General features: G+C 46.3%; 2 protein-coding genes and 1 long non-coding RNA gene across 4 annotated transcripts; 1 reads left to right on the top strand and 2 right to left on the bottom strand.

Annotated features, from left to right (window-relative positions):
• Positions 1–1,610: 1,610 nt before the first annotated feature.
• On the top strand, positions 1,611–8,595 carry LOC147259336 (uncharacterized). The gene is made up of 3 exons (XR_015116851.1): positions 1,611–1,961; positions 6,498–6,680; positions 8,558–8,595. It is a non-coding gene; the product is annotated as an uncharacterized LOC147259336 (long non-coding RNA).
• A 5,844-nt stretch (positions 8,596–14,439) lies between these two features.
• Positions 14,440–17,315, bottom strand: LOC147259335 (uncharacterized). Its single transcript, XM_086209666.1, has 4 exons — positions 16,868–17,315; positions 16,459–16,621; positions 16,104–16,250; positions 14,440–15,620 (listed from the first exon to the last, which is right to left on the bottom strand). Exons 1-4 carry the CDS (start codon positions 17,026–17,028, stop codon positions 15,354–15,356), a joined length of 738 nt encoding a protein of 245 aa, XP_086065792.1. The 5' UTR covers positions 17,029–17,315; the 3' UTR covers positions 14,440–15,353.
• A 1,995-nt stretch (positions 17,316–19,310) lies between these two features.
• gtse1 (G-2 and S-phase expressed 1) lies at positions 19,311–25,220 on the bottom strand. 2 transcript variants are annotated; one of them, XM_086209664.1, is made up of 12 exons: positions 24,996–25,220; positions 24,791–24,872; positions 24,635–24,692; positions 23,390–24,086; positions 22,776–22,937; positions 22,526–22,658; positions 21,870–22,268; positions 21,603–21,672; positions 21,159–21,377; positions 20,425–20,650; positions 20,038–20,154; positions 19,311–19,655 (listed from the first exon to the last, which is right to left on the bottom strand). In XM_086209664.1, exons 2-12 carry the CDS (start codon positions 24,864–24,866, stop codon positions 19,569–19,571), a joined length of 2,244 nt encoding a protein of 747 aa, XP_086065790.1. In that variant the 5' UTR covers positions 24,867–24,872; positions 24,996–25,220; the 3' UTR covers positions 19,311–19,568. The 2 variants fall into 2 exon arrangements, with proteins under 2 accessions (XP_086065790.1, XP_086065791.1); XM_086209665.1 differs by having other exon boundaries at positions 25,022–25,220.
• Positions 25,221–27,589: the final 2,369 nt, after the last annotated feature.

The following is a 27,589-nucleotide window of genomic DNA, read 5'->3' as shown; positions in this document are numbered from 1 at the left end:
CGTTCCAGTATAAATGATGTCATGTAGAACCAACGTGGAGCAGACGCGTGGGTTCTCCTGCTCTACTGAGAGGACGTTCCAGTATAAATGAAGTCATGGATGGCTCGTAATCACGTTCCAGGTTTAGCGTTTTTTTTTCTTCCCCCTTTAACGCTAAAGTCCAACTTCTAAATTTCAGTGGAAAATGCCGAAACCTCAAACCTCTTGTACTCTTGTACTGAAGAATGGAACACACCACGGTTCCAGTTTTTCTTTAGCACGTCGAGTTCCCTCCTTGACGGCTTCTCACACTTGGGGGCAGCGGACGCAGCTTTTTGTAGGCCGGTTTGGACAGAAAAACGTCCCGATACAGCCGATACGCGACCATAAAAAGGACATCTACGGATCGACATTACGGTTTTCCAGAGGTCACCGCTGAAAACAACCATGAACCAAATGTGATCCGCCTACACTGCATGTCATCTTCACCTGACGGCCTATAAACTCAAGCCAAAGCACTCAAACCAGAAGCCCAGTGCTAATCTTCCCCAAGCCGGTGCTCTGAGTCTAAATCTCTGAGCTACGGATCTGTTAATCCCAGCGAGGCAGAGCAGATAGGGGTCCTCTCAGTCCTCCCAGATGTGGCATTTAGGATTAACGGACGCTGATCCAGCCTGGTCATCCAGAATGAGGTTATTACGTCTCTGTTTTTAGGTCAAACATTGCACCATCGACATTCACTGGTTGGCGGCGAAAAAGCAGAGCCGTGTGACAACTGGAGGGCGAAAGTGTGTCACTGTTGTTCCACATTCTAGCTTCATCTCTTACACGAGTCTGCGCGTGGAAAACCGGTCTTTAAACTATAAAATAAAAACTAAATATATTATATAATATATATATATGTGTGTGTGTGTTTATATATATATATGTGTATATATATATATATATATATATATATATATATATATATATGTATATGTTTGAGGCTGCATGTAACATCGACAAGGTCTTTGATTAATTGTAAGATTATTATTAAAACCTCAGTTAATTAATCCAGAGATTCGATTTTGTGATTCTGAGACAACCTGTCATCACGCTTCAACAAGTTCTACATATCTGAAAACTTCTAGATTAAAAAAAATAAATACAATTTAAAGGAACACGTTATAAAAACTGCATTTTTTGTCCTCAAAACGGCTAAACTGATGGGACAAGAACAACACGGAATCTCTCGGCTGCAGTTTATCAAGCTCAGGGAGCACAGCGCATCTTGTGGACTCAAAATAACTAATTTGAGGGCACAAGTTATACGTTCCAAAAGTTAAAAAGAAATGTCTTCAGAGCCGCAAAATATCGGCTTCCCTCTCTGTGGCCGCTGCACGGCGGCGTAAAGAACAACGCTGTATTTTTACTTCAAATCTGCGATTGTATCCAGATGTGTTCTGATACATCTGTTTGAGTGTAAACAGCTGACTAATGACTTGGTGAAACTTTTTTTTTTAATCTCTGGACATTGAGACCAGATTAAAAAAAAAAAAAAAAAAAAACATCAGAAAGTTCTACACATTCTTCCTCTCTCCCCCAACGCGGACCCATCAGGAGTCCGTCACCTGGGCGTTGGAGTTCCTAATTCCCATCATTCCAGAGGAGATTTTGTTCTTTGTGTCTTATCATGTGTCAAATCCCAAAGTCTAAATCGGAGGCAGTTTGGCAGAGATGTAGATAATCTCACACACACACACACACACACACACACACACACACACACACACACACACACACACACACACACACACACCCTTCATTAGCCACTGATTATGGGGGACTCCAGAGACGAGGCAGCGGCTCGGAAACAACGACCCCCCTTCTTCACTCATCCGGATGAAGTTGGCTGTCCCCTTAAGAGGAAAACTTGGTGTGAGGTTCGCTAACGAGCTCCAGGATGTGGAGCGACGGCGCCTCGTAATTTACCTGGAGAGAAGGTCTGTGAGATACAGATATTAGGAACAGACTTTGGTCTCCGAGTTTCCTTTTCAAACAAAAAAAACCCCGAATACTTTGTACTCATGTGTCGGTGCTTTATTCTAGTAAATATTCTTGGATGTGTTGTTTTTTTTTTTTTTACTTTACTCTGGTCCGACTGGCAGAGTTCTCAAACACACTGGTACTTCCTCCACTTTTACTTGAGTTAAGACTTTAATTCAGTACGGCACTACTGACGGTGTGGGTGCCCATGAGTGCGCCTCCTCGGCCTCAGATTAATAAGGAATCAGAAAAATAATCCCGCTCAGCAGAACTGACGTCTCGAACGTCTGCATGGAAATTTATTGTATGGATTTGTTGGGTTTTTTTTTAAACAGTGCGTCTTGAAACGGATTAAACCACATTTCCTACATTCAGGGGCTCGGTCTAATTCGGCAATCGATGTCAGACGCTGACGTTCCACCCGTGAGACTCAGCAGAAAGCAAAGCTTTTACGATTTGAAAGGGAAACGTTTGGATTTAATACATTTCGAATCCCAAATGTACCCGGCTTTTTTTTTTCTGTTTACAGCGTTGACAGTTTTCTTATATGTTCTATTCTGTTTGACCGCCAGAAATGAGAGGAACAAACAATTTGTTATTGTACTTAGGTATTTAGTTGTTGTTGTTTTTATTTTTACATACGTGTATTTTATTTTTACTGAACTCTTTCACTTTTTCTGGTGATTTTTATTTTATTTTTTTTACACGGATGACATGAATGACAAAAGGAAACAACAAACCAGACGTAATAAAAGAAAGAGAGAAATCATTCCGTGGTGGCTCGGGTGGCAACCGTGCGTACCGCTGCACCGTAAAGACAGAACGACTGCGTTCAGCTGCGACTGAAGTCTGAGGAGCAGAACTGAAGTGGAAGATTCACCCCACAGAATTTTATCAACGCTTTACACGAGCTGGCAGCTGCTGACGTCAAACCTGCACGGAGAACGAAACATACTGATCAGCTGGGCCTGGAACAGCAGTGTGCGTGCCGGCTGGCTCCAGCTCGATGGCGTGTCAGACACTCCTGAAGTGTGAGGCAATGTGAAATACTTACCTGTGTCACTCTTCTGCATCCTGGGCCAGAAAAGAACTGCCGAGGGTTGAGATAAAAGACGGCAACATGGTGTGCAAATGGTGCGTGCGTTTTTGTCCGGGCAGTCCGAGTGTGTGCGTCCAACACGCCGAGCAATAGAGTCTCACCTCCGACCTCGACACTCTTGAGCTCCTCCAGACGGGAGCCACCATCATCACCTGGAGCTCAAAAACTGAGAGGGGGGGGGGGGGGGGGGTCCTGCAGTTCTCACCTTTGGCAGATATCAACAAGGAAATCTTCAAGTTTACACAAAAACCAAAGCAACTTAAGGCTGTAAAAAGACAAAGGGGCTTAAAGTTGAAGGAACACAACAACGTTCTTGTTTTTGTTTTTTAAAGAGAAATCTGCTTTTTGGTTTGCAGAGCCTGATACTCTTGGATAGAAAACTCCTCTCTCTCTCTCTCTGTTCTGGGAGCTTCCACGCACAGAGACCAGCTGACCGCTAGTTAGCTTAGCACAAGGAATGGTAGTGTGGCGTGAAGTGTTAGCGTACTACATTTACCTGCGTAGCCCCTGTTCTGCGCTTTCTGGTTCAGCTAGACCAGGTTCAGGGTCTTGGTTTGTCCAGAAGTCCTCCTCCTCCTACTCCTGCTCCTCTTCTCACAAATTAAAAGCAGCAGCCGCTTTTCAAACTGAGATTTTGCTCCTGCCCCCAGGCAGGAGAAAGGCTGCAGATGGACTTGACAATTCACAAAATTACAATCTCTTGCGATTTCAAATGGTAATTTTCAAAGCAAAGGTTGTGCACAACAGCAGTTTTATTAACGCAGACAAAGAAATAATAAACATAAAGGAAATGTCTTTGACGACGGAGGTTTGCCCGGCTCTGCTTGTGTTCAAGTTAACTTGTGGGTTCTGCGGGTCAAATGGAGCGCGGAGGAGGGGAGCGAGTCTCTCTAGTTGTCTGGCTCTGGGCACAACAGTCAATAAGCGCATTTCCCAAAAAGTTGTGTCCCTTGAAGCCTTCTTAATAGAACAGGTGCAGGACAAGAAAGCACTCAGAATGCCTGCAGTACCTCCACAAAGGAGAAAAATACCACTCACACCAACATGCTGGCAGTGGCCTCCAAGAATCCCCAGGAGGCAGGATCTACAGTACACTTTGGTCCAGATTGCTTGTAGAAGTTGTTTACTTGTTCATTGTAAGATAACCTACTTTCCCACTCGATCAGAATGCATCCATTCGTTTTGCGGGATGTGCCGCTTACAAAGAAATCCCGGATCTGCTCTTATATTCGGAATCGCTCCCAGCAAGTTTTCAAGAAAACAGGTTGTAACAGTTTTCGGGTTAATTCCCAGTGACAGACGCTGAAAACATGAAACAAGAGGAAAAGTCATTGTGCAGCCAGAGATCTTTATCAGACGCCTGAAATAAAAAAACAAAATTTGGCTCTAAATCAGGTGACAAGGCCCTGACATAAAAGAGTGTAATCAGGAAGCTCTTTATTTATCTCCTGGCTAAAGAATAATAAGGCCGATAAGAATCGATGCATCGCTTCGCTGATACCAATATTATTTACAAGCAGCTGGAGGGAACTCCTGTTCATGCTCTCCAGATATGATCAAACACAGACTCACTTGCAAATACTAATCACATTTACTGGGTCTGTGAGACCGGAGCAGCTACTGGCAGGAGACTGCAGTTAAATTTGTCTCTAAAATCAGTATCTGACACCAGGTTAGAGTCTCACCCTGACATGTTACTACGAGAAATGTGGGAGGAAAATTCTGCCTTGTGATTTTACTTGTTTACTGAAATACACGAGAGTTACTTAGGCTACGGGGGGGGGGGGGGGGGGAATGGAATGTCTGCAAGAGGTTACTGTAGTTGAAGCCTTTTCTGCATGAGCTGTGAGCACCAACTTCCTCATGGTTTCTGAATCTGTGGCATAAACCACTTCAGACGGGGACTGAAAGAAGGCTGCGCAATTGAAGATGATGGGACAGACACTGATGGATGGAGCAGCAGTCGTAGCACAACAGGCTCCCTCGGACGCAGCCTCCACCACCCTCCTGGATCCTGTGGGAATACTTGGCTCATATTAACACTCACGTTGTTGGGACACACAGCAGCACAGTGACTCCGTTTGTGGAGCGGAACATGGCGGACTGCAGGGGCAGCTGGGTGGCCATCACTGGGTCCTGTGTGCTGTGGCGGTGAAGCCGGCTCAGCCAGCAGGCGGACAGGAAAGACGACAAAGGAATGAGACAACCAGCCCGGATCTTATATCCCGGATAGAGCTTCAAATGAGAGGGAGGTCTAGATAGTGACTCTACTGACTGAGAAGGAGGAAATAGAGGAAGGAGGCGGAGGGGAACTGGGCCACATCTCTGGCTGATTACCTCCGAAGCCTCGCCAGTATCTGAACCAGATCTCTGTTCAGTCACATCCCTGCTGATCAGGAGTCAGTGCTGCTCTCCTGCAGGAGGTACGATACGCAGGAGGTTAATAGGTGTCCTTATGTAAGAGTCTAACAGGGGTTATTCTTGTATATAGAAAGTTCTCGAGAACAAGTCCAGCCCGGCTTTTTAAGTCTCGCTGAACATGAGTGAAACCATCACACTGCACTGAACAGTCAGCCAGCTAAGTCCCCGCGTCAATGTCCTCTTCTTGTTCTGAGGGATTTCAGGAATTACAAACACATAGCTACCACATTGCGCAGTGTACTGAGGAATCTGTTTCTTGTTGTCTTTGTCAGGGACTCACATTGTGTCTACATTTGAGAAGAATGGTCAGAATGTACGGTGACGTTCTTCAAGCCAGACCCAGACAAGAAAAATACCTCTCTCTTCTGTGCTGCACAAGGGAGCTGAGAACCTCAGAGACCTGCTGACGGCTAGCAAGCTCAACAAAATGAAAGGTAGCGGGTGGGAAGTGTTAGCATGCCTGCGTGACCGAATAGATCAGGTTCTGGGTCTAGGTTTGTCCAGCAGTTTTCCTCCTCTTCCTCTCTTGCGAAGTCGGCCATGATCGGTAGCAGCAGTTGCTCTTCTAGTCGTCAACAAATGTTTGGTTTTGTTGGCTGTGCTGCGTCAAATCACTGCACCCACTTAAGAAAGCAGCTCTGACTCGGTGCAGTGGTTCTGTCTATTGCAGTTTTATATTGTGATTTCATTGATTAATGCGGGCAAAGAACCTTTTCGGAGGAAAACCTAGTTGATGACTTTTAACATGGCTACGCTGACACTTCCCACTCACTCCCATTCACTGTGCTACGCTAACTAGCTGTCAGCTGGTCTCTGCAGGTCTAATGCTGCACAGAGAAGAGAAAAGTATCTCTATTCTTGTCTGGCTCTGGGGAAGATAGGTGAAAAATGCATTGTTGGCTTGTAAATAGAACAAGTGCAACAACAACAAAAATCAACATGCGCGCGTTGGACATGTCTCTCTGCTTCACAGGCCATCCAGCAGAGGTCACAACCCCGGTACTTGGCACCAGGCATTGGGGAGAGCTGCACGCTTGTTGAGAACCTGCTGTGCCCTCTGAAGCCAAGATGAGTCATTTGGAAATATGAAGACTTCATGGAGCTGTCATCCCCTCCATCACACCGCCCTTACCAGGCTATAAACATCGCCGCCAAGGTCTCGTCATAATGTCAGCTATGTTTTGAATGGATAAAGTATTGTTTGTAAAACCTTTCCTTTGCAGAGAGGTGAGGAGCGTAGGTGTAGGCCGCCGCAAAATGCTGTAACAGTTTCAACACAGTTGGGTTAACATGTAAAAATTAGTCACTTGAGGGGAATAAATTCCTCTGTTCTCTGTTTCTATGTAAATAAATAAAAAAAATAACAACAAAAGATTAAGATGTGACAGGCTACGGCACTGGAGACCCACATCCAGTGGCTCCAGGTTCCCCACAGTGTCAGATTTTTATGATGCAAATTATTACAATGAAAATAATTCACAAAAACAGAAGTTGCTGTCAGTTTTTCTGTTATTGTTATCATTATTGTTGAGCTGTATTCTGGATCTGGTATGTCAACATCTTTGGTGTCTTGTGGGCTGATGGTTGCTGCATGACACAAAAAAACCTTGAAACCACCAACATAAACTCTGGTGCTATTATTTCATTTTGATGGCTATTACCTCCACTGGCTATTACCTCCACTGGCTATTACCTCCACTGGTTATTACCTCCCCTGGCTATTACCTCCCCTGGCTATTACCTCCACTGGCTATTACCTCCACTGGTTATTACCTCCACTGGCTATTACCTCCCCTGGCTATTACCTCCACTGGCTATTACCTCCACTGGTTATTACCTCCACTGGCTATTACCTCCACTGGCTATTACCTCCACTGGCTATTACCTCCACTGGTTATTACCTCCACTGGCTATTACCTCCACTAGTTATTACCTCCCCTGGCTATTACCTCCGCTGGCTATTACCTCCACTGGTTATTACCTCCACTGGTTATTAGCTCCGCTGGTTATTACCTCCACTGGCTATTACCTCCACTGGCTATTACCTCCACTGGCTATTACCTCTACTAGTTATTACCTCCACTGGTTATTACCTCCCCTGGCTATTACCTCCCCTGGCTATTACCTCCCCTGGCTATTACCTCCACTGGTTATTTCCTCCACTGGTTATTACCTCCACTGGTTATTACCTCCACTGGCTATTACCTCCCCTGGCTATTACCTCCCCTGGCTATTACCTCCCCTGGCTATTACCTCCACTGGTTATTACCTCCACTGGCTATTACCTCCACTGGCTATTACCTCCACTGGTTATTACCTCCCCTGGCTATTACCTCCCCTGGCTATTACCTCCCCTGGCTATTACCTCCACTGGTTATTACCTCCACTGGTTATTACCTCCACTGGCTATTACCTCCACTGGTTATAACCTCCACTGGTTATTACCTCCACTGGCTATTACCTCCCCTGGCTATTACCTCCACTGGCTATTACCTCCCCTGGCTATTACCTCCCCTGGCTATTACCTCCACTGGTTATTACCTCCACTGGTTATTACCTCCACTGGCTATTACCTCCCCTGGCTATTACCTCCCCTGGCTATTACCTCCACTGGCTATTACCTCCACTGGTTATAACCTCCACTGGTTATTACCTCCACTGGCTATTACCTCCCCTGGCTATTACCTCCCCTGGCTATTACCTCCACTGGCTATTACCTCCCCTGGCTATTACCTCCACTGGTTATTACCTCCACTGGCTATTACCTCCCCTGGCTATTACCTCCCCTGGCTATTACCTCCACTGGTTATTACCTCCGCTGGTTATTACCTCCAGCCTCTGTTAGTACAGCCTGCCGTCCCTCAGTTGCAGGGTTGGAGGTGGTCTGATCCTCTCAGGATGGATGGATTATTATTTCATTGCAGCTACCAGCTTCGGTATCAGCTGGCCGAAACAACAGTGACAATTCCAACACGTTTCAATCGCTCTCTGCTTTTAAATCTGCTCTGCGTTTCTCCTGGCATGACCCTCCAGGCCTCGAGGGCAACATCAACACTGCCCTGCTGACAGACGACCATATACTTCCAACCGCTTGTCAATCAAAGCGCCAACCACTGAGGAATGTTGGTGATCCGGTATTTGGATGGTTGACTTCCATGTTGTGCAGCGGTGGACCAGCAGTCCTTCAGTCTCACGGTTCCACGGCTTCACTGATCATGTGACGAGGAGTGGAATCGTCATTTTGAGCACCATCTCTTACTGCTAATCTCTGTTTGTTAAATGATCTCAAACTTTAAATAATCGCTTGTAAAACAAACTACATCTCTCACGCAGGAACTCCTAAAGGCTCCTTTAATTGGCTCCTAAAATTAGCCGATGTTATTGTTTACAGATGTTGATATGATCTTTGTAAAAAGACTTTTATATGATATTCACATCTTACACTAAGGCTACCTTGATAACCGTCAGTTAGTTGATGCTAAGCTCTATTACTGAGGCATAAACAACCATTTATTAATGCCTAGGGTGACACTGCATGTATGTTAACAACAGAATAAATACATTTTGATATCTAAATGCATGGTTTGTAGTGTTCTTTATCACTCATGTTTAAATGTAGGAGAATGTTACTGCAATTTAGGAAGTACTCTGTGAGTTGGATACCCAGGGCGACGCTGCGTGCAGGAGCAGTTCAGCAGTGTGCGGCGTGTTTGTACTGTGAGGATGTGTCGCCCCTTAGTGGAGGACAAGGATCCTAAACAGTGGCAGAAAAATACTGACTGTTTTAATGCATCTGGACCATCTAAACCAGGGTTCCCCAATAGGCGGCCCGCGGACGCAGACTGGCCCACACCAACTTGTGAGCAAAAAGGATTTTTTTTTGGAAAAACAAACAAACAAACAAAAAACATAAGATTCCTTACTTCAAAGTCACATAAACATCTTAGAAATTGTGCGAAATAACAATATCACAGCCCCCCCCCCCCCCCAGCATTCATCTCCAAGTGGGTCTGAACCCCAGAATACACCTCACCCCCACTTTCCACCTGACCTGCGCATGTGATTACATAATTTGTGTGCGCATTCTTCATGATGCAGACAGATGCGACAGTAATGAAAGGAGAAAAAAAGGAGAAAACAACAACAATGACTGAGTGGTGAACATGGCCAGCATTAAAAAAAAACGAAAAGTCGACGAGGAAAACCGTCAGTTCAGACCAGAATGGTCTGACGCATTCTGTTTTATTTTGCCGTGCCGTGCCAATGCAAAGCCAACGCGTTTCATTTGTCTGTAAAAGGGAAAATCTCCACCGACACTTCACCAAGTTGCACGGCGATTTCGAAAGCTAAGTATCCTCCAACAACAGCGCAGAGAAAAGAGGAAATAAAACGGCTCAAAAAAGAATATGACAATTCTGTGGCTACAATCAGCAAATTCCCCTCTGCACAAGAGAGTGCAACAGCTGCATCGCTGTGTGTTTCCTGGAACCTGGCCAAATCTAAGAAACCATTCACTGATTCAGAGTGAATGAAAACGTGTGCTATTGAAATGGTTGGGGAAGTTTTAAATCACGATGAGAAAACCAAGACAACTGTTGTGGAGCTGCTAAAGCAGGTGCCGATGTCAGATGACTCTGCAACAAGAAGAGTGGAGCACTAGTCACTGATTTTAAGAAATGCAGGAGCAATGTCTCTCGCCATGGACTCGTGCTGTGATAGAACTGACATGGAACAGCTGTCTGTGTTTGCAAGATTCTTTGATGGACACAACTTTCGGGAAGAACTGCTTTGTTTGCTTCCCCTGCCTGGGCGCACAATTCCTGAATCCCAGGGCACAACTAATAATAATGTTATAAGTGCAGATTCAACGTGGGGGTGCGGTGGCGCCGGGGCGTGTTCACTTTAGGTCGTTCCCATTTTAATCTTTAACACAAATGAGTGACTAGACGGCGGATCTAATACTGAACGTGTCACACAGGCTCTTCACATACTACGCTGGATTTGAGCCGTGCAGGACGAATACACCGTCTGGATGTTTACTCGGGATTTATTCTGGCCAGTGCTCCTGTTGGTACCAGGTCACATTGGGTACGTTGACGAGAAGGAAGTGACTGACCATCATCATCAACGCGCTCACTCACGGTAGCAAACGGTTCTGGTTTGTTTATTTTCAGCTCAAATCAAAGCTGTTTTTTTGTTTGTTTTTTTTCATTACTGAGGATACGGACAGATGGAGAAGACGCGGATCATAACAGACGATATGCTTGAGAGTTGGTTAATGGATGTTTTTTGGACAGTTTTCACTGTCAGGCCAGTTCAGGACAAGGCCTCCCTCCAGTCCTACAATCAGCTGGGTTCCTTTGGGACAAATACAGGAGTGGACGCCTTTATTTGCCAATGGCTCAGTGACTGCCTGGTGACCTCGGGTCAGTCGTAGTATCTGAGAGTGACCTCTATCTCGTGTCTGCTCCGTATTCCCAAAGAGTGCACACTTAATCTCAAAGCTTTTAAAATGCTTCGTCAGGATCATTATCACCATCGAACCCTTCAACTCCCTCTTTGTATCCTGGGATGAGAGATTTTGAGGGCGGAGCTCAGTGTCAGAGAGAAAAATGGGATGAATTAACTTCACTTGTCTGGTGTTTAAAAGGTAAATATCTTCCAGATTTGCAGGATGAGAATGATAAAAACCCTTTCGTACAGGTGGTGGAACTCTGCAGGTTTGGCTATAACGGAGGAAGACCAGCGCCTCCACTCAGCATCTCGCTTCCTTCCCACCTGAAGAGGTAAAGGTGAGAGACTCTTTCTTCCAGTCTGCTGCTGGATCACCGCTGTACCTCACTGTGACTTTGCTGCATCTTTCAGCCTCAAGGTTTTCCAGTAACATGGCGACGAAAAAGTTCGCCCTGGGTCTCCTGGTCCTGTTTGTGGTTTCAGCCAGCGCCGGGGCCGGGGTACGTCCCACTGCTGCAGCTCTGCAGCAACATATACGGAACCAAGAACCATGAAAAGTTATATTCTCTTCACATCGGGTTATAATACTGATTATTTAAACTAGAAATACTGAAGTGTTCAGTCACATTGACCTTTGACCACCAACATATGTCAGTTCATCCTGAGAGTCTCACAAGTATTTCTACTCACCGGCCCATGGAGGCGAACAGGAAGTTCAGGACAAGCAACTGTATTCCACTTTGTGCAGCTGCCGCTCCGTATCCGGTGCGTTGAATTTGGAAAGAATCAACAGGAATGTTGCAGAGCACAGAAAGAGCTTCCAGAACAGTCTCTCTGTCCGTCATCTTGATGGGGTCCAGGCAGGCAGAAAACACCCGGGTAGCAGACGTGATCAGATGAGGGCGAGGAGCTGAACTTCAGTATGGAGGATGGATTTTATATGCGAGGAGGAATGGTACAGCCCACGGGTGGGGGGGGGTGGGGGCAGGGGAACTTGCTTACATGGATCTGAGGAAAATCCTCTTCTGGGAAGTTGTGTGCCTTACAGTTTCACGTTCCGTTAGACAAAGTTTTGAGTGACCATGTGGCCAGAGTCTGAAAAAATCATGTGATTGAGGAGAACGAGATGCAAATGAAGGCTTTTTCTCTCAGTGACTTCATAACAGGCTTGGTGGTGCAGTGGTCAGCACTGTCACAGCAAGAAGGTTCTGGGTTCGAGTCCTGGCTCGGGCACGGGATCTTTCTGTGTGGAGTCTGCATGTTCTCCCTGTTCCTGTGTGGGTTCTCTCCAGTACTCCGGCTTCTTCCCACAGTCCAAAGACATCAATTGGGGACCAGGCTGATTGAAACTCTAAATTGACCGTAGGTATGAATGTGAGTGTGAATGGTTGTCTGTCTCTGTGTGTTGGCCCTGTGATGGACTGGCGACCTGTCCAGGGTGAACCCTGCCTCTCACTTGTAGCTGCTGGGATAGGCTCCACCCCCCCCATGACCCTTAATAGGAATAAGCAGAAGAAAATGGATGGATGACTTCATAACGCCATGAAAAACAAGCAGCAGCCCAGAGCGAGAAACAGAGCCCAAGTGTTGTCCAGGAATCCACTTGGTTTCACTTTCATTTCTCAGTCAGCCTCTTGACACACAAATCTGACAGAGATTTGGATCAAATCCCAACATATGGTTCTATTTAACTCGTATTTTTCTCCTCATCCAAAACCTTTGCAGATATATTTCCATAAGTAGCAGGTGAGGTTTAGAAATGGCAGGTAGCCACCTCTACTTCCTGAGGAGGCGCAGGTCCTTCAACATCTGCAGGACGATGCTGAGGATGTTCTATGAGTCTGTGGTCTCTCGTGCGGTTCTGTTTGCTGTGGTGTGCTGGGGCAAACAGACTCCATCAACTCATCTGCAAAGCTGGTGATGTAGTGGGGGTGAAACTGGACTCCTTAGAGCCAGTGATGGAGAGAAGGATGCTTCTGAAACTACGGAGCATCCTGGACAACATCACCCACCGTCAGCTCCTGATCCAACACAGGAGTACACGGACAAACAGACTCAGACCCCCCCCACACCTCAAAGATTGAGCGCCACAGAAGGTCCTTTCTCCCAGTGGCAATAAAATTGTACGATACATCTCTGTGATTGCACTGTCGACCATCCACTCTCACTGTTGCCTTTGGGTTAATTCATGTAAATGACCCACTTATTGTACATACTTATTTTTTGTATATAGTCTTTTCTGTCATTATGTGCACTATGTGCATAGCCTTGTTCTCTTTCATCCCCTGTTTGTTGTTGTTGAGTGGAGCACTGCTACGTACAGAATTTCCCTTGGGAGAACGGATTCCACTGCTGGCTGAACAACCTGTCTGAAGTTTGGGTAGACTGTATACGGCCGATCTGTCTGACATCCATATGCCTGCCACCGTCATGAAACAGCTTTCTGAGGGCTTAGAGAGGATTGACAAAAGTCACCTTCCAGGGCAGCTTAAGGTCTGGTGCTATCAATTCCCCCTCTACCAGCGCCTGATGTGGACCCTGAAGCTGTGAGAGATCGCTACATCCACAGTACTGAGGATGGATGCCAAGGCCAACAGTTTCATTCACAAGTGGCCTGGCTCACCTGGAGCCTGTTTGGGAAGAACACACTCCAGCTGCCACTGAAGTTCATCAACCTGGGCTGCAGACAGGAGAAAGCGAGGCTGGTGTCAGATCTGAGAGAATCAACTGACCTGTTTGTAAAAAACACCAAGGCAGGGGTTCGAAAAGGACCCAAGTGGTAGGCCGATGAGGAGGAGCAGTTTCAGATCAGAGCACTCAGCCAGCAACAGTAAGGAGGTTGGACAACCTGGGAGGGAGTGATTGACAGGACCATCGGGTGGTCCGATGTGGAAAATGCCTCAAGCACGGTTAAGTTTCCTCGTTTGGGCCTCTGACGACACCCTCCCCAGCACCAGCAATCTGCCAACTATGCAACGCCCCAAACCCAAGTCTATAACACATCCTGTCCAGTTGCAAGGCAGCTCTGGCTCAGGGTCGGTACAGGAGGCAGCACGACCAGGCCCTGCGGAAGCTGGCCAAAATCCTCGAGGCACAAAGGCTGGAAATGGCCAAAGACCATCCTTCAACAGCATGGAAGCTGAATCATTTTGTTGGACAAGGGGCGGGGGCTCAGAACATCGCCCACAGGGAGAGACGATCACTGCTGACACCAGGATGTGACCGGAACTTAAGAGTGGACCTTGATCACCTAACAAATATCTGTTGTCTTCTTGTGACAACTCCAGCCTTTCCCGTTTTGATTCTGTATCTTGGGTCCACTGGCATTTTCTATTCCAGCTTCTTTCATTTCACAGCTCTAGTTGTATAAAATTAAATATTCAATTATAGTTCCCTTTTTCTATCTCTTGACTGATACAGTCTGCAAATAGTAAAAAAAAAACAACATAAATAGTGGAAACATTGTGTCTTTTACAGGTTTTTATTTTTATTTTTTTTAAGAAAGTAGAAACTGATTACAATACAAAGTCGTGTTTGCGTAGCACCATGTGAACTCGCGACTGACACTTAGCAACCTTGATTTATCACCTCAGGTCGGGCAGAGCTCAGGTCTGACACTCTTCCACAAGACAAATCTTTTCCTTCAAGGTTTTTTTTTTCTTTTTTTCTAAATTGAGAGAAAAATACAAAATCATCACATTAAAGATGTTTGATCAGATGTGGCAAGTCAGCGTATGTCAAACATGCTAACTAGGACGGAGATTTATTCCACAAATCATCATCGCATTCAGCAATCGTCATAATTCCCACTAGGAAACTGAGGTTGTCATTGGTAGAGTGTCCGACTGGTAACCATTGTGGCCTTGAACGCCACATCCCACAATTCCTGTGGGCTATTTTAAGAAACCAAACTTCCACTTGGACTCAAGGATGAATGATTTTGTGGGTCAAAGGTCAAGGTCATTTTGGACGTACATTCTTGTCTATGGTTGCGGAGGCCTAAAAATGCAAGGCGCTGATTCTTCTACCGGAAATATGGCGTGAAATTTGCTGCACGCCACGACTTTTAACTGCTACTCAACCAACTTTTACGGAGCCGTCTGGAGTTTTCCAATTCTGAAGTTGGAAACGACTCATTTACAAACATGTAGCATACGACAGAACGCAGCATTAGCCAGCAGCTGAACGTACAAACAGAAGACATGAAAGTAAAAAAACAAACAAACAAAAAAACTATGGTTCTGTTCCATATTTCATGGATATTTTAGCATATATATGCATTTTATATTTGCAGATAAAAGGTTAAGCCCTTGCAGCTGAGCAAATGAGTAAAAAAGGGACTGGCGTCTGCAATTGTTGGAGCATCCTGGCCTGATTAGACACATTTCAGCAGGATGGCATAAGGACGAATGGCCTTTTCTACAATCTCTTGCTCCTGATCCTCCGACAACCCCTCGGGGATTGGAACCAGCCAGTATTTACCATTGTTGTGCTTCTCTCTGTACTTGGGGTTGACTCGATTCTGCAGAACCACCTGGTACGTCTTCCCTTTGGAATTAGTGAAGGTTTTGGTGTAGTCGACAGCCTCATCGATGTAGGGGGTTGAATAAATCCCCCTGCCATACACCTGACCAGGACCTGGCTGTTGAGAGCAAAAGACACGAATGTTCGATCATCAGAATTTAAATTCATCATGCCCACGATGCCCAGCTCCTGAATCAGCTCAGTCTCCATGCTGCCCCCCCCCCCCCCCCCCCCGGTGATACAGGAAGTACCTTCTAGTTCATCTCCTCCACCAGCACCTCTTTTTAGAAATATTTTTTCCTCACCAAACCTTCAATTTCTGTGTTTAAACTCACACGACTCCACGCCAGCTGCACTGACACAGAGTCTAACGGCAGGACGCTAAAAGCAAATTTGTCGGTCCACAATCAGCAGATCAAGCAGAGTGTACTATCAAGTACTACCTTCCTGCCAGTGTCAACCTCAACTGCGACATGACAACTTCTACAAAGAATTCATGTGTTAGAGAGCTGTTTATGTGGTTACATTCTACTGGTAGGACATTAGTGAGTATTTACACAAACTCTTGTGTCTAGAATGTTCATTTCCTTCCCCCCGGTACCTGGTATTTTGCTATGATGATGCCGTGAGCGCCCTTTTTGGATGTGCCGTGGTAGGATACGGGCCACTCCCCCTTCCTCGACTCTGTGCTGGTGCTGTTGCCTCGCTCCCCCAGCCAGGCATTTCCTCCTGGGTACTTATCCAGCACCTGAGGTCCAACCACACCAGCAGAAGTGTTAGTTGCAGGTTTTTTTTTTTAATTAATTAAATTCAATTAATTAAACCTATTACAGTAAATCAATGACCTGGCTGAGCACCTTCGCCTCCATTATGGAGTGTGCGTGAGAGAGAGAGCACAGTCATTAAGAAAAGGCAGTGCGATAACACTTGGCTCCAATCAGACCCCTCTTGCTCACCTTGAGAGCGTACCGCTCCCAGCCACAGGGGCGTTCGTACACCTCCCCACCTCGGTAATACGTCTCCGTGTCCTTCAAATCAGTGAAGTCATAGTCGTACTTCTTATCAAAGAACTCCTCCTCATCGACGATGAGTCCTCCTCCTCCTCCTCCTCCTGTCAAACTGGAGGGGGGGTGATGAAACTCTGTTACAGGTCATGTGATGACCCTCCAATTGCTGCTGTATAACTGAGCTGATTTGTAGGGATTCTCGTGGTTGTGTCGGTCAGACGTGTCATCAGTGCTGACCCCATGAGACAAACAACCCTTCACACCTTCAGGTCATGTAGAGAGACATGATGGTGAGTCCCACGACTGGCTTGATACTATTTCAGACAACGCTGAGAGTCTCACAAGTATTTCTACTCACCGGCCCATGGAGGCCAACAGGAAGTTCTGGATGGGCATCTGTGTTGTACGTTGTGCAGCTGCCGCTCCGTATCCGCTGCATTGCGCTTGAGCTTGGAAAGAAGTGACAGGAATGTTGCAGAGCACAGAAAGAGCTTCCAGAACAGTCTCTCTGTCCGTCATCTTGATGGGGTCCAGGCAGGCAGAAAACACCAAGGTAGCAGACGTGATCAGATGAGGGCGAGGAGCTGAACTTCAGTATGGAGGATGGATTTTATATGCGAGGAGGAATGGTACAGCCCACGGATGGGGGTGGGGGGGACTTGCTCACGTTCAACTGAAAAATCTTTTTCCAGGAAATTGTGTGCCTTACAGTTTCACGTAACGTTAGACAAAGTTTTGTTTGAGTGACCATGTGGCCAGAGTCTGAAAAATTTACACGACTGAGGAGAACGAGACGCACATGAAGACTTTTTCTCTCAGTGACTTCCTAACACCATGAAAAACAAGCAGCAGCCCAGAGCCAGAAAAAGAACCCAAGTGTTTCCAGGAATCCACTTGGTTTCACTTTCATTTCTCAGTCAGCCTCTTGACACACAAATCTGATAGAGATTTGGATCAAATCCCAACATATGGTTCTATTTAACTCGTATTTTTCTCCTCATCCAAAACCTTTGCAGATATATTTCCATAAGTAGCAGGTGAGGTTTAGAAAAGGCATAATTAAAGAGTTAGAGTGTCACTTGTGTATAACAAAGTACGACTATGGTACTGCATTGCCAGGTGGGTAAGATTTTCTTCTTCCTGCCCCTTTTCTATTAAGGAATGAAAGAAATGTGTTGAAATTGTGACGGAGAATCAGTAATGAAATGATGTGAAATAAATACAAATGAAATGAAATGTTTTTAGCTTACACTTGTGAGGCTGAGTAAAATGTTTGTGCGTGAGTCATAACCCCTAGAACAGGTCGAGTGAGCGGCCTCAGACGACAGTAATTCAAGAAAATTGCATTTAACGGTCCCTAAAATGTGTGTAAGGAGAAAAATAAACACATTTATGAGGCATAACCTTGGGGGAAGCCTTTCAGGATGCACGCAAACAAAAAACTACAACACTTCCAGTTCTGTGCTGATGACTTTCAGCTAAAATGTAGTGTTGGGGGATTACTGAGCGTACAGCTGGATTAAGACCATGAGGATTATCCCAGTCAGTGCACTTTGTGTTTGCTGAATGGGTGTGGCTGGTTCTTCCTACACTGTAACTGTGGCTGGAGTTTTGTCACTCACTATAAATGTTTACTGGAAGGGGTGCCTACCTGGAGGCAGATGCCGTTCTTTTCAGGTGCACTTCAGACGCCTATCAGGTGTTCTTATCACATCCCTGGCCACAGGTGTATGAAATCAAGCACCAAGGCATGCAGACCCATCCATCCGTTTTCCGCCGCTTATCCTACTAAGGTCACGGGGGGATGCTCTCAGGAGCTCAGTGAATTCCAGCACAGTACTGTGACAGGGTGCCACCTGTGCAACAAGTCCAGTTGTGAAATTTCCTTCCCGCTCCTTAACATTCCCGTCCACTGTCAGTGGTATTGTAACAAAGTGGAAGCTGTTGGGAATGACAGTAACTCAGCCACAAAGTGGTAGGCCAGGTAAAATGACAGAGCGGGGTCGGGCGCTTAGTGCGCAGGGGTCGCCGACTTACTGCAGAGTCAATCGCTACAGACCGCCAAACTTCAAGTGACCTTCAGATTAGCTCAAGAACAGTGCGCAGACAGCTTCACGGAATGATGGCATTCCATGGCCGAGCAGCTGCATCCAAGCCAAGCGTCACCAAGTGCAGAGTTTGGTGTGGATGAACCTGACTGGCCTGCACAGAGTCCCAACCTCAACCCGATAGAACACCTTCGGGATGAATTGGAGCGCAGACTGAGAGCCAGGCCTTCTGGACTGACATCAGTGTGTGACCTCACAAATGCATTTCCGGAAGACTGGTCAAAAATTCCCATAAGCACACCCCTAAACCGTGTAGAAACCCTTCCCTGAAGAGTTGAAGCGGTTATTGCTGCAAAGGCTGGCCGGACGTCCTATAAAACCCCAGGGATCAAGGAAGTCACTTAAGTTCATATGCAAGTCGAGGCAGGTGAGTCGATACTTTTGGCAATAAAACAAAACTGCTAATTCCTCAACCGGGAGCCTTTGGGTGGTTATCAAGTTGCGACATCAAGCCAGCTACTTCCTTACCCACTGGTGCGCGGCGAGCCCTTGGTGACCAGTCAGCAGCAAGGACGGGTGGCAAGCCAGCACAAATACAGTAAATCCGTAGCACAGACTCATAGTAGCGCAGTTGCTGCAGCCAAAGCAGGAAGGAGAGCTGCAACAAATGGTGGGAATTTTTTTGTTTGTTGATGAGTTTATTTGGTTTCCTGTTCTAAGCGGATTGGGAAGTATTCACCCACCATCAGTAGCTCACAAACAGAGAACCCTCTTCTTTTACCACAGACATTTACAACATTTATTCAGACATCAATAAGAGCAGCGACACGGACACAAATAAAAGAACAGTCAGCTGCTGAAAGGACATTCAGCAACCTCTGGATATTTTCATTTAAAACACAAAACTCTGCTTTAGTCTAGATTCAACGGATAGAAACCTTTGTGGTTGAATTAAGATGATTGTTAGTGTTTCTGCAAACAGAAATGTGCTGAATCTCGTTTGGAATCAACTTAGAAGGAGAGGTTGATGAGCGGAGCGATGTTCTTCTTGTCGTCTGGACTCCACTTGATGAGCGGGGAGCTCAGGTCAATCAGTTGCTGAAACATAATGGAGATTCTCAGCTAAGAGCAGCAATTCTGTCCAAAATTGCCAGTTTACAAACTCAAGATCTTCATCCAGTATGATCCACATCATCATCCAAACACTTTGAATGGAGCTTGAAAACCAACTCTAACACCTCCAGCTTGTTGCTACAGTGAAGGAGTCGGTGCAGTGTAATGTGGCAGGCGCTCGCAATCAGCGCACCGAGAACAAGAGCTGAGCCGGACGAGCTGAGGGTTTGTTTGTAGCTCATGGTATTGGTGGGTTACTGAGACGACCGCAGGATTAAAAACGTGGATTAAAATGGACGATGTGCTTGAGACTTTGTCAACTGATGTTTTTGGACAGTTTTGTTGTTGGCTGTCAGTCATCAGGTACCTGGGATGTGGTGCAGGTCTTGCCGCTGGTGCGGATCAGATCGGGGGTGTTGGTTAGGTCAATGAGCAGCTTCTCTTGAGGCTGCAGCGTCGGTGCCGGAAGATCTAACAGTAGAACCTGAAGAGGAGAACAAACAGAACCAATGAGGTTCTCCCAGAGTGAAGAGCTGATGAGAATGAATGATCCGCTCAACTTCAGCCACCGTCGTTTGACGCATGTTGGGAAACTCAACACAGCGGCAGATGCTCACAACGACACACCGGCCTTGACACTTGATTACTTGTTTGCGACGATGCTGCACAGGGCAACCTTCCCATTTCTGACTAATCCTGGGGGAGGAAGCAGGAGTTAGAAAGTGCTGAGGGGTTTCACGGTGTGACCTCTGACCTCCTTCGTCATGCTGTTGCTCTCCTCCATACTCCCCAGTTCGATCAGGTCTATTTTGGGCTCTGATTCATCCTGACTCAGTGTTCCTGCATCCGGGCTCTCCGATAGGCTGAGCTCTAGCACAGCAGGGGGTGAGATAGCAGCAGGCTCCTCCTCCTCCAGGCAGAAGGGCTTGATGTGTGGGGCATCTACAGGCTCCTCCCCTTGTGTGTCTACAGAGGCGGGGCTACACAGAAACAGCAGAATGATCAATGCCATGATGTCACATTTTTTTGTGCAGTACATGTAACGCCCTGGACGGTCCACTTAGTTTGCCAGCACCCATTAAAACAGCAACACTTTTGCTCAGGATGGTCATAGATTCTCAGCTTTAAAATGGAGCAACAACCAGCTTTCCTTCATACGGACATCAAAAACACTCACTGGAGATTCAACATTTCCCGTTCAGCCTTTAAGATGTACTGACACTCACTTAACAACGTTACCTCACTGTGTCCTCGTCTTTTACACGGGTGGATGGGAGAATCGGCACGTTGTCTATCACAGTTGTGAATGGAAACGCACACACGTGCACATTTTCTTTTACAGAATTTCTGAAAATTTGATCAAAAGGTCCCACAGAGACAATAAAAGTGCCTTTTATCTGGGAGCGGACCAACGTGTGCCACATCAACGGATGAGATGACCACCGGGTCGTCCAGTCTGCTGACTGACAGCAGTGTAAAGCGTCTCACCTGCAGCTGGTCTCTCTCCTGGCTGAGGTCTGGCCGGAGTCAGAGCTGGCTGGTGGCTTCGCTGGTCTCGAATGACTGGTGGGTGTAGCGATGGGGATGGTGGATGTCCTGCGTTTCAGCGGGGTGGGGAGAGCGGACGGACGACAGGCTTTCATCTGCAGCAACTTGCAACTACCAGCAGAGGGCGTTAAGGGGCCAGCGGAGGACTTCTGAGGAAGACTACAGAAGAAGCCAGCGATGACATCATGAATCTTGAGTCGATATGTAAACATCTACTGGGACTTCAGACTTCGGTCACGAGAGTTGAAGGATGTGGCGTTTTGTACGCAGCGCCACAGTCCACACCGTGACTTTTTACCAAGTCAGCCAGTCAGAAGACACAAACACCAACCGCCACCGGTCTTTAGAAATGACAGACAGAAGCAGACGAGCGATGGCACCCACCTGGTGATGCTATTCACTGACATCAGCCTCTTTGGCTTCAACATCTTCTGGACATCTGGAGACGAAGCACCTTGACCACAGAGACCAACAGACGGTTTGTTAGGGAACCCCACACAGAATCATCATCCCTTTTTTTAACCCATAAGATTTAAACGCTAGCCGAGTCTCAGGGGGAGTAGACGACGGCTGTCCAGGATCCATGACCTTAACACTCAAGTTTGGTCTGATGTTTTTGCATCATGTAGCTCAAATGGCCACATTTCTAACCTTCTCCATTGCCGATCCCTCCGTCTCCCCCGCTGGGTGTTGGTGCCACCAGGGCCTGAGGTCGAGGTTTGGCCTTTAGTCCACTTCGTGACCTGGCTGTGGTGGCAGAGGGGATGGAGGCAGTCCTCTCCATGACTCTTTTGGCAGGTGTTGGCTGGAGGGGTGTGGCCTCCGCTCTCTTCAGTGGTGTCGTCTTGGCAGCTTTGCTGTGCTCGGCTTCAGACAACTTCCTGGCCTGTGTTGACAACCTGCGGCGGCCGGCAGTGAAGGACGAAGGCTCCGTGGGAGCGTTGACAATAGAGCGGCGCTGTTTGATTTGACTGGCAGGTCGGCTGATGCTTCTGGGTGTGGGGCCGGTGGAGTTGGTCAAACTCAGGTTCAGAGAAGAGTTGAGTTTACCTGAGGCGAGACACAGCTCATGTACAGAGGGGGAAACGAGCACAGGACAACAGAGTCCATCTGGCCTGCACTCAGATTCACTGCTGCAATTTTAAGATCTTTGTAAGGCAAAATATTTTTGTGGTACAATGAGTGGCAAAAAACTTGTTTGTGAGTGCAGCTCAAATATCACAGGTAATAAAGGCTCAAAGTTAGCTGGCGGTGCAAGGTTTCACCCATGGTTGGCAGTTAGCTACTAGCTCTAGCAACTAGCCTACCTTTAGGCGACACAGACAGGCTGGAGTTGATGCTTGACCCAGTGGACGAGGACGAGGATGTGTTCTTACGATTTGCAACTTTCCTATTCTGAAGGGGCGGAGCTTTGACACCTGACAGGTTCCTTACTGCATTCTGATGAAAAAAATCCAAAAGAGTAATTCCACAGTGGGAGAATGTCAATAATAAATACGCCATGATGTTTTACTGAGTATGTTTGGCTGCAGAAACTGCAAAGAGCAGATGCGTTACCTTGGTGGGCGGAGCCAGAGTGCGTTTCCCCACCAGGCTGGAGTTGAGGGAGCAGTCGCTGACGTCAGACGCCACACTCGTGGAATCAGAGAGCAGATCCTCACAGGACTGTGCCCTGCTGGAGGGACGAGAGCTTGGGCTCTGCTTCCGACCCACCGCCGCCTGAACCAGGAACGAAGAGAGAGGACAGGTGACATCAGTGACCAATTCATCCGTTTCAAACTGGAAAACTTTCTGTCACTACATAAGTAACTGAGGGGTGACACGTGAGTACCACGGATGAGATGAAACAAACACATCGGCCTATAATGTGTTCCTCCTCAGCTTCCCAATCAAAATATAAATCCGTGTTTTCAGTCTGTTCTTCAAGCAAATGTGACAGATGAATAAAAAAGGCCTTCAGTAACAAAAGTTGCAGCATCTGAGTTAGCAAAATACAAATAAATATCATCAAAACTCTTGAATGTCAAATTCCAGGGTAGAATCTGCCAGAGTTCCTGCAATAAAAGAAGTCCTAACAGAAGTTTGCCCTGATATGCTGCCACCAGATGGCGCCAGCATTCCGTCTCACTTGTATGTTGATAAAAATGAAGTCAGTAAAAAGCAGCTCCTACTTTGCTCGGTGGTTGGAGTCTTGTTTTCACCACTCGGCTCTTGCTGGTTGAACAGGAAGTTGTCACAGCGGTTGGTTTACTTGGCAGCACTGCGGTGACACCCAGCATGGCTTTGCCTCGGAGGGCCGTCCTGGGCACGGCCTTGGCCCCGCTCGCAGGGCTGGAGGTGCTGAGTCTGGCCGTCATACTGAGGCGGGTGGCGGGCCCCGCAGTGGCTGCAAGGCGAGTGCATGAGGTGCGGGTGGACAAACTAGAGCGTGTGGATGAAGCTGCAGCGGAGGTACTTCCTCCCAGCAGGCGGCGCTGGATGGCAGGGGGCAGCTCCTTCATGGGACTGTCCTCCACACAGAAGGTCTGTCGCTTGATGGGGCTACACATGCTCGCTGGCTGGCCTAGCAAGCCCAGTTTGGCCTCAGCTTCATAGACAAACTGCTCCTCGTTGCTCAGGGGGTTGAGGGTCACACCAGCGGTCTGCTCATCTTTGCCACGCAGCTGCTTTGGCTCACTGCTCTGCAGCTGGACAGCCAGCCTGTGGGCTTCTTGACACACAGCCTCCAGCTGATCTCCGGTCAGCGGGCTCCAGCTCGTGCGAGCAGCCCCGGCGCTGTCCTGAAGCCGAGAGACCACATAAGCACACTTCTCCTTGTGGTTGACTGGATCCACAAACACCTCGTCCTCATCTTCATCACCTTTGGAACTGCAGGAGGAGGTCATCAGAGAAAAGCTAAAACTCACATCGTTGTTTTTGTGTGAACAAACACTTTTACTGTTAACATTTCAATTTTGAACCAAAGAAAACAGTGGCTTCCCTTCCCTACTGAGATGGTGGAAACTATTTCTTCATCCACACACACGGAACCAGCTGCATGTTGACCAAGTTACTCATCATATTATCTCTATCGGCTTATTTTTATTGGCTGGAAGACAAAAAAAACTTTAATATTCATCCAAAATATATATTTGGGAAGTTTATTGTTTTACATTTCAAAGTTGACTCTGAATGCACTTTAATGTTCATTAAAAAAACTTTCTATTAAACAAAAGTTTGGACAGCAGAAATCATTTGCTGTCTCTGGGAAAGATCATCTATACAAGCACCATCATATGAGTACAGGCTTATTAATCTCCATCTAGGTTTGGCCAGATAGACTGGTGAGAGACACAGTTTTGTAGGGGAAACATCTGTTCAGCAGAACCAGTACCGGTGACCCGGGTCACCCTGCTGCCTGGAACCGTGCAACCAACCTGGCAGGTGACAGCGACACGTCGAAATCAAACTTCTCATCATGCAGGAAGAATAAATCTGTTTACAGACACAAATAGGTGACATAAACAACAAAACAAAACTTTAATAAAAACCATGACGTCATCAGTATAAACGCTGAAGTTCACAAGTCTCACCGCTGTTAGCTCCGCCGTCCATCGCGCTGTCGGTTCTCTTCTGTGGACACACAGACTGATCCGGATCACTCGCCATTCAGTCCTGACATTCAACAATAAATATTTGAGGCCGCCACGCACAACAGACAGCGGACAAACTCGACGGAAGCCTGAGCCTCAATCTCCAAGCTAACTTTGATGTTAGCCTGCTAGCGTGCGAGCTCACCGGCTGTAAACCCAACGGCGACTAACCGAGATTGAGAAGTGGGTGACTCAGTGCGAGCGTAAAAAACAGTCGTCTAACCGAACCAAAAACGACGAACCTCGCCGAGGACACACGAATCCTCTTTACTGCTCCGCATTCAAAATTACGAGGCGAAAAACACACAAACAATTCAAATCTGCTGCGCTGCGGGTCATGTGACTCAATCGCACTCAGCGATTGGTCAGAAGTGCTTGACGGCAGAGTGAGAGGAACTGTGGGGATTGCAGTGTTTGAAGGTATCTGAACGGCACAGAAACGAGCTGTGGTGGAAAGAACTGTCCTTGTTAAACTGTGTACTCTTTACTTTGAGTACTTCTTACTTTTAATTCCAACACGTTTCAAATGAACAATTGTACTTTTTTACACCAAATTTAGCCGAACCAACTTTTACTTTGAAAAAAGTAAAAGAAAACATGGAAAAAAAACTGATAAAGATAATATACTGTCACCTTTGAAGTCTTTCAACGTCAAAGGTAAATAACCAACTGGGACACATTAAGTAGAGGGTGAAAAATACGGTATGGAATGTTCAGGAATATACAAATAAATGTGTACTTTTACCTCTGATACTTGAGTGAGCTCAAATTACTGTCTGAACTTTTCTCTAGCAACCGCCTGACCGGTCAGACCTGCAGCTCCAAGTCTTCACAGCTGAAACTCCGTCACTGCAACTCTGAAAATTGAGATCCTCTTCAGTTTTTGTTCATGTTAAATTTTCATTCAACCTCTCACAGCTTAAGCCTATTAACCAAACATGAACTGCAATGAAATGGATCTCTACATTAGGAGAGGGCCAAAGCTTTCATGGCATTTTTGTTGGGTCTTCCCTTTTTTAACTTTTAAGAAAAGATTTATTTCTTAATATATACTGTTTTTATATATTGCATGGAACGGCATTATAATAAGGGCGGGGACAGAGACATTCACTGGTTGTGGAAGCTACGTTGGAACCTTCACGCACCAACGTCTGAAGACATTTAGCAGATTCTCCAGCAGAGGGAGCTGTTGTCTTCTGTCAGGCGGCTTCATTGGGCCCGTTCTCTATGATATTCCTCCACAAATCTAATACCCCGTGTTTGGTCGATGGGATCATGAGGATGAGAGTCCATCTGCATTTCCTAATGCAAAATTATGTAAAATTACTTCCTACTTGTTCACCATCAGCGGCATTTTGGTCAAATTCCACAGTTTAACACACACACATATATAAATTTATGGATTGTACAGACATTTCTTGACAGTTCTGTTGTAAGCTGTCACTCTCCATTAGCTTCAGGCTAAATAGACGTGGCTGGCTCTTCCTACTTTCTGAGAAAAACTTCTTTGTGAACTCATGACGCCAAATTTAAAGATAAAATATTATTAAATTAATAATCAAACCTTTCCTTTCCCCTATAGACAACTTCCATCCACGAACATACAGAATGTGTCAGTGACTTATGAGCAACACTGATTTAATGTTTTTTTTGTGCAGAGTAAGAACAACAACCTCCAGGATCACCACCCGGCCCCCCCACCCCCAACAACTCTCCTCTCTTCGTTAAGTTCTGAGTTTAAAAATTCCCACCAAATACTCAAACTAAAAATAGTTGGAAACTGTGGTTTTGTAGAGTGAGACACGTTTCAGACACGTCTGGCAGCCCCCAGCAGGCTCCGCATCCACGAAGTGGAGCTGCAAACTGGGTGGGTCGCTGATGTCACCACACTGGAGCCTCTGACTCTGTATCAACAGACAAAGCTTTTAATCTTTTTACAGTTTGACTTATTGGCCGCAACCACAAACAAACAAAGCTCTTGTCACAAAGTCAGTGGGGCTTCATTCAGGAAATGTTCTTACGCACAAAATATTTCTCACACCTTTTTTTTTTTATTTCAACCCTCAGTTTCGTCTTACAGGCTGGGAGTGAAGCCTGATGGCTATTTGTAAGACATCGCCCTTGACGTCTATTGTGTACCTGTAAAGTCCTTCAGGCCTGGGTGATTGCCAGTTACAGGAGTTACACAATAGATGTCAGGAGCAAGGAGTTACAAAAACTGAAGCCATTAGGCTTTACTTCGTGTCTGTAAGACTCAACAAAGGGTTAAAAAAAAAGAAGAAGACATTGTGATTGGGTAGGCAAACATATTTGTGCCCAGGATCCTGATAAGTCGTGCTTAAGCCCAAAACTTTCAACTTGAAAATCACCAAAATGCTTCGTGTAAGAATGAATTGATGAAGTTCCAAGTACTGAAATATTGTTGAAAATCAACGCAGTATATATCTTTGTATCTTGTTTTCTTTCCTTGTTTGAATTGTTGTCATTGTGGAGGCAAAGATCAAAGCAAATTTCTAAATTTTAAGCTAAAGTTACAATTACCACAACCAAAAAGGTCATCTTGTTCGTTGGCATTTTTTCCTAGTTTTTGGTTTCTCTGCAGGAATCCACAAAAGCAACGAGACCGATTGCCCCCAAAACCGGGTGGAGGTTTGCAGAGCAAAGAAGAACCCGTTCAATTTTGGGGAGGCGTGGTCACCTGGTGGCAACAGGAAATGACATAGTTATGACACTTTGATG

The sequence above is a fragment of the Aulostomus chinensis genome, chromosome 7, assembly GCF_037954235.1.
Source record: "Aulostomus chinensis isolate RoL2024-O1b breed Wild chromosome 7, RoL_Achi_v1.0, whole genome shotgun sequence".
NCBI lineage: Eukaryota > Metazoa > Chordata > Actinopteri > Syngnathiformes > Aulostomidae > Aulostomus > Aulostomus chinensis.
The sequence above is the reverse complement of the archived record's forward strand: the minus strand, read 5'-3'. Positions and strand labels throughout refer to the sequence as shown.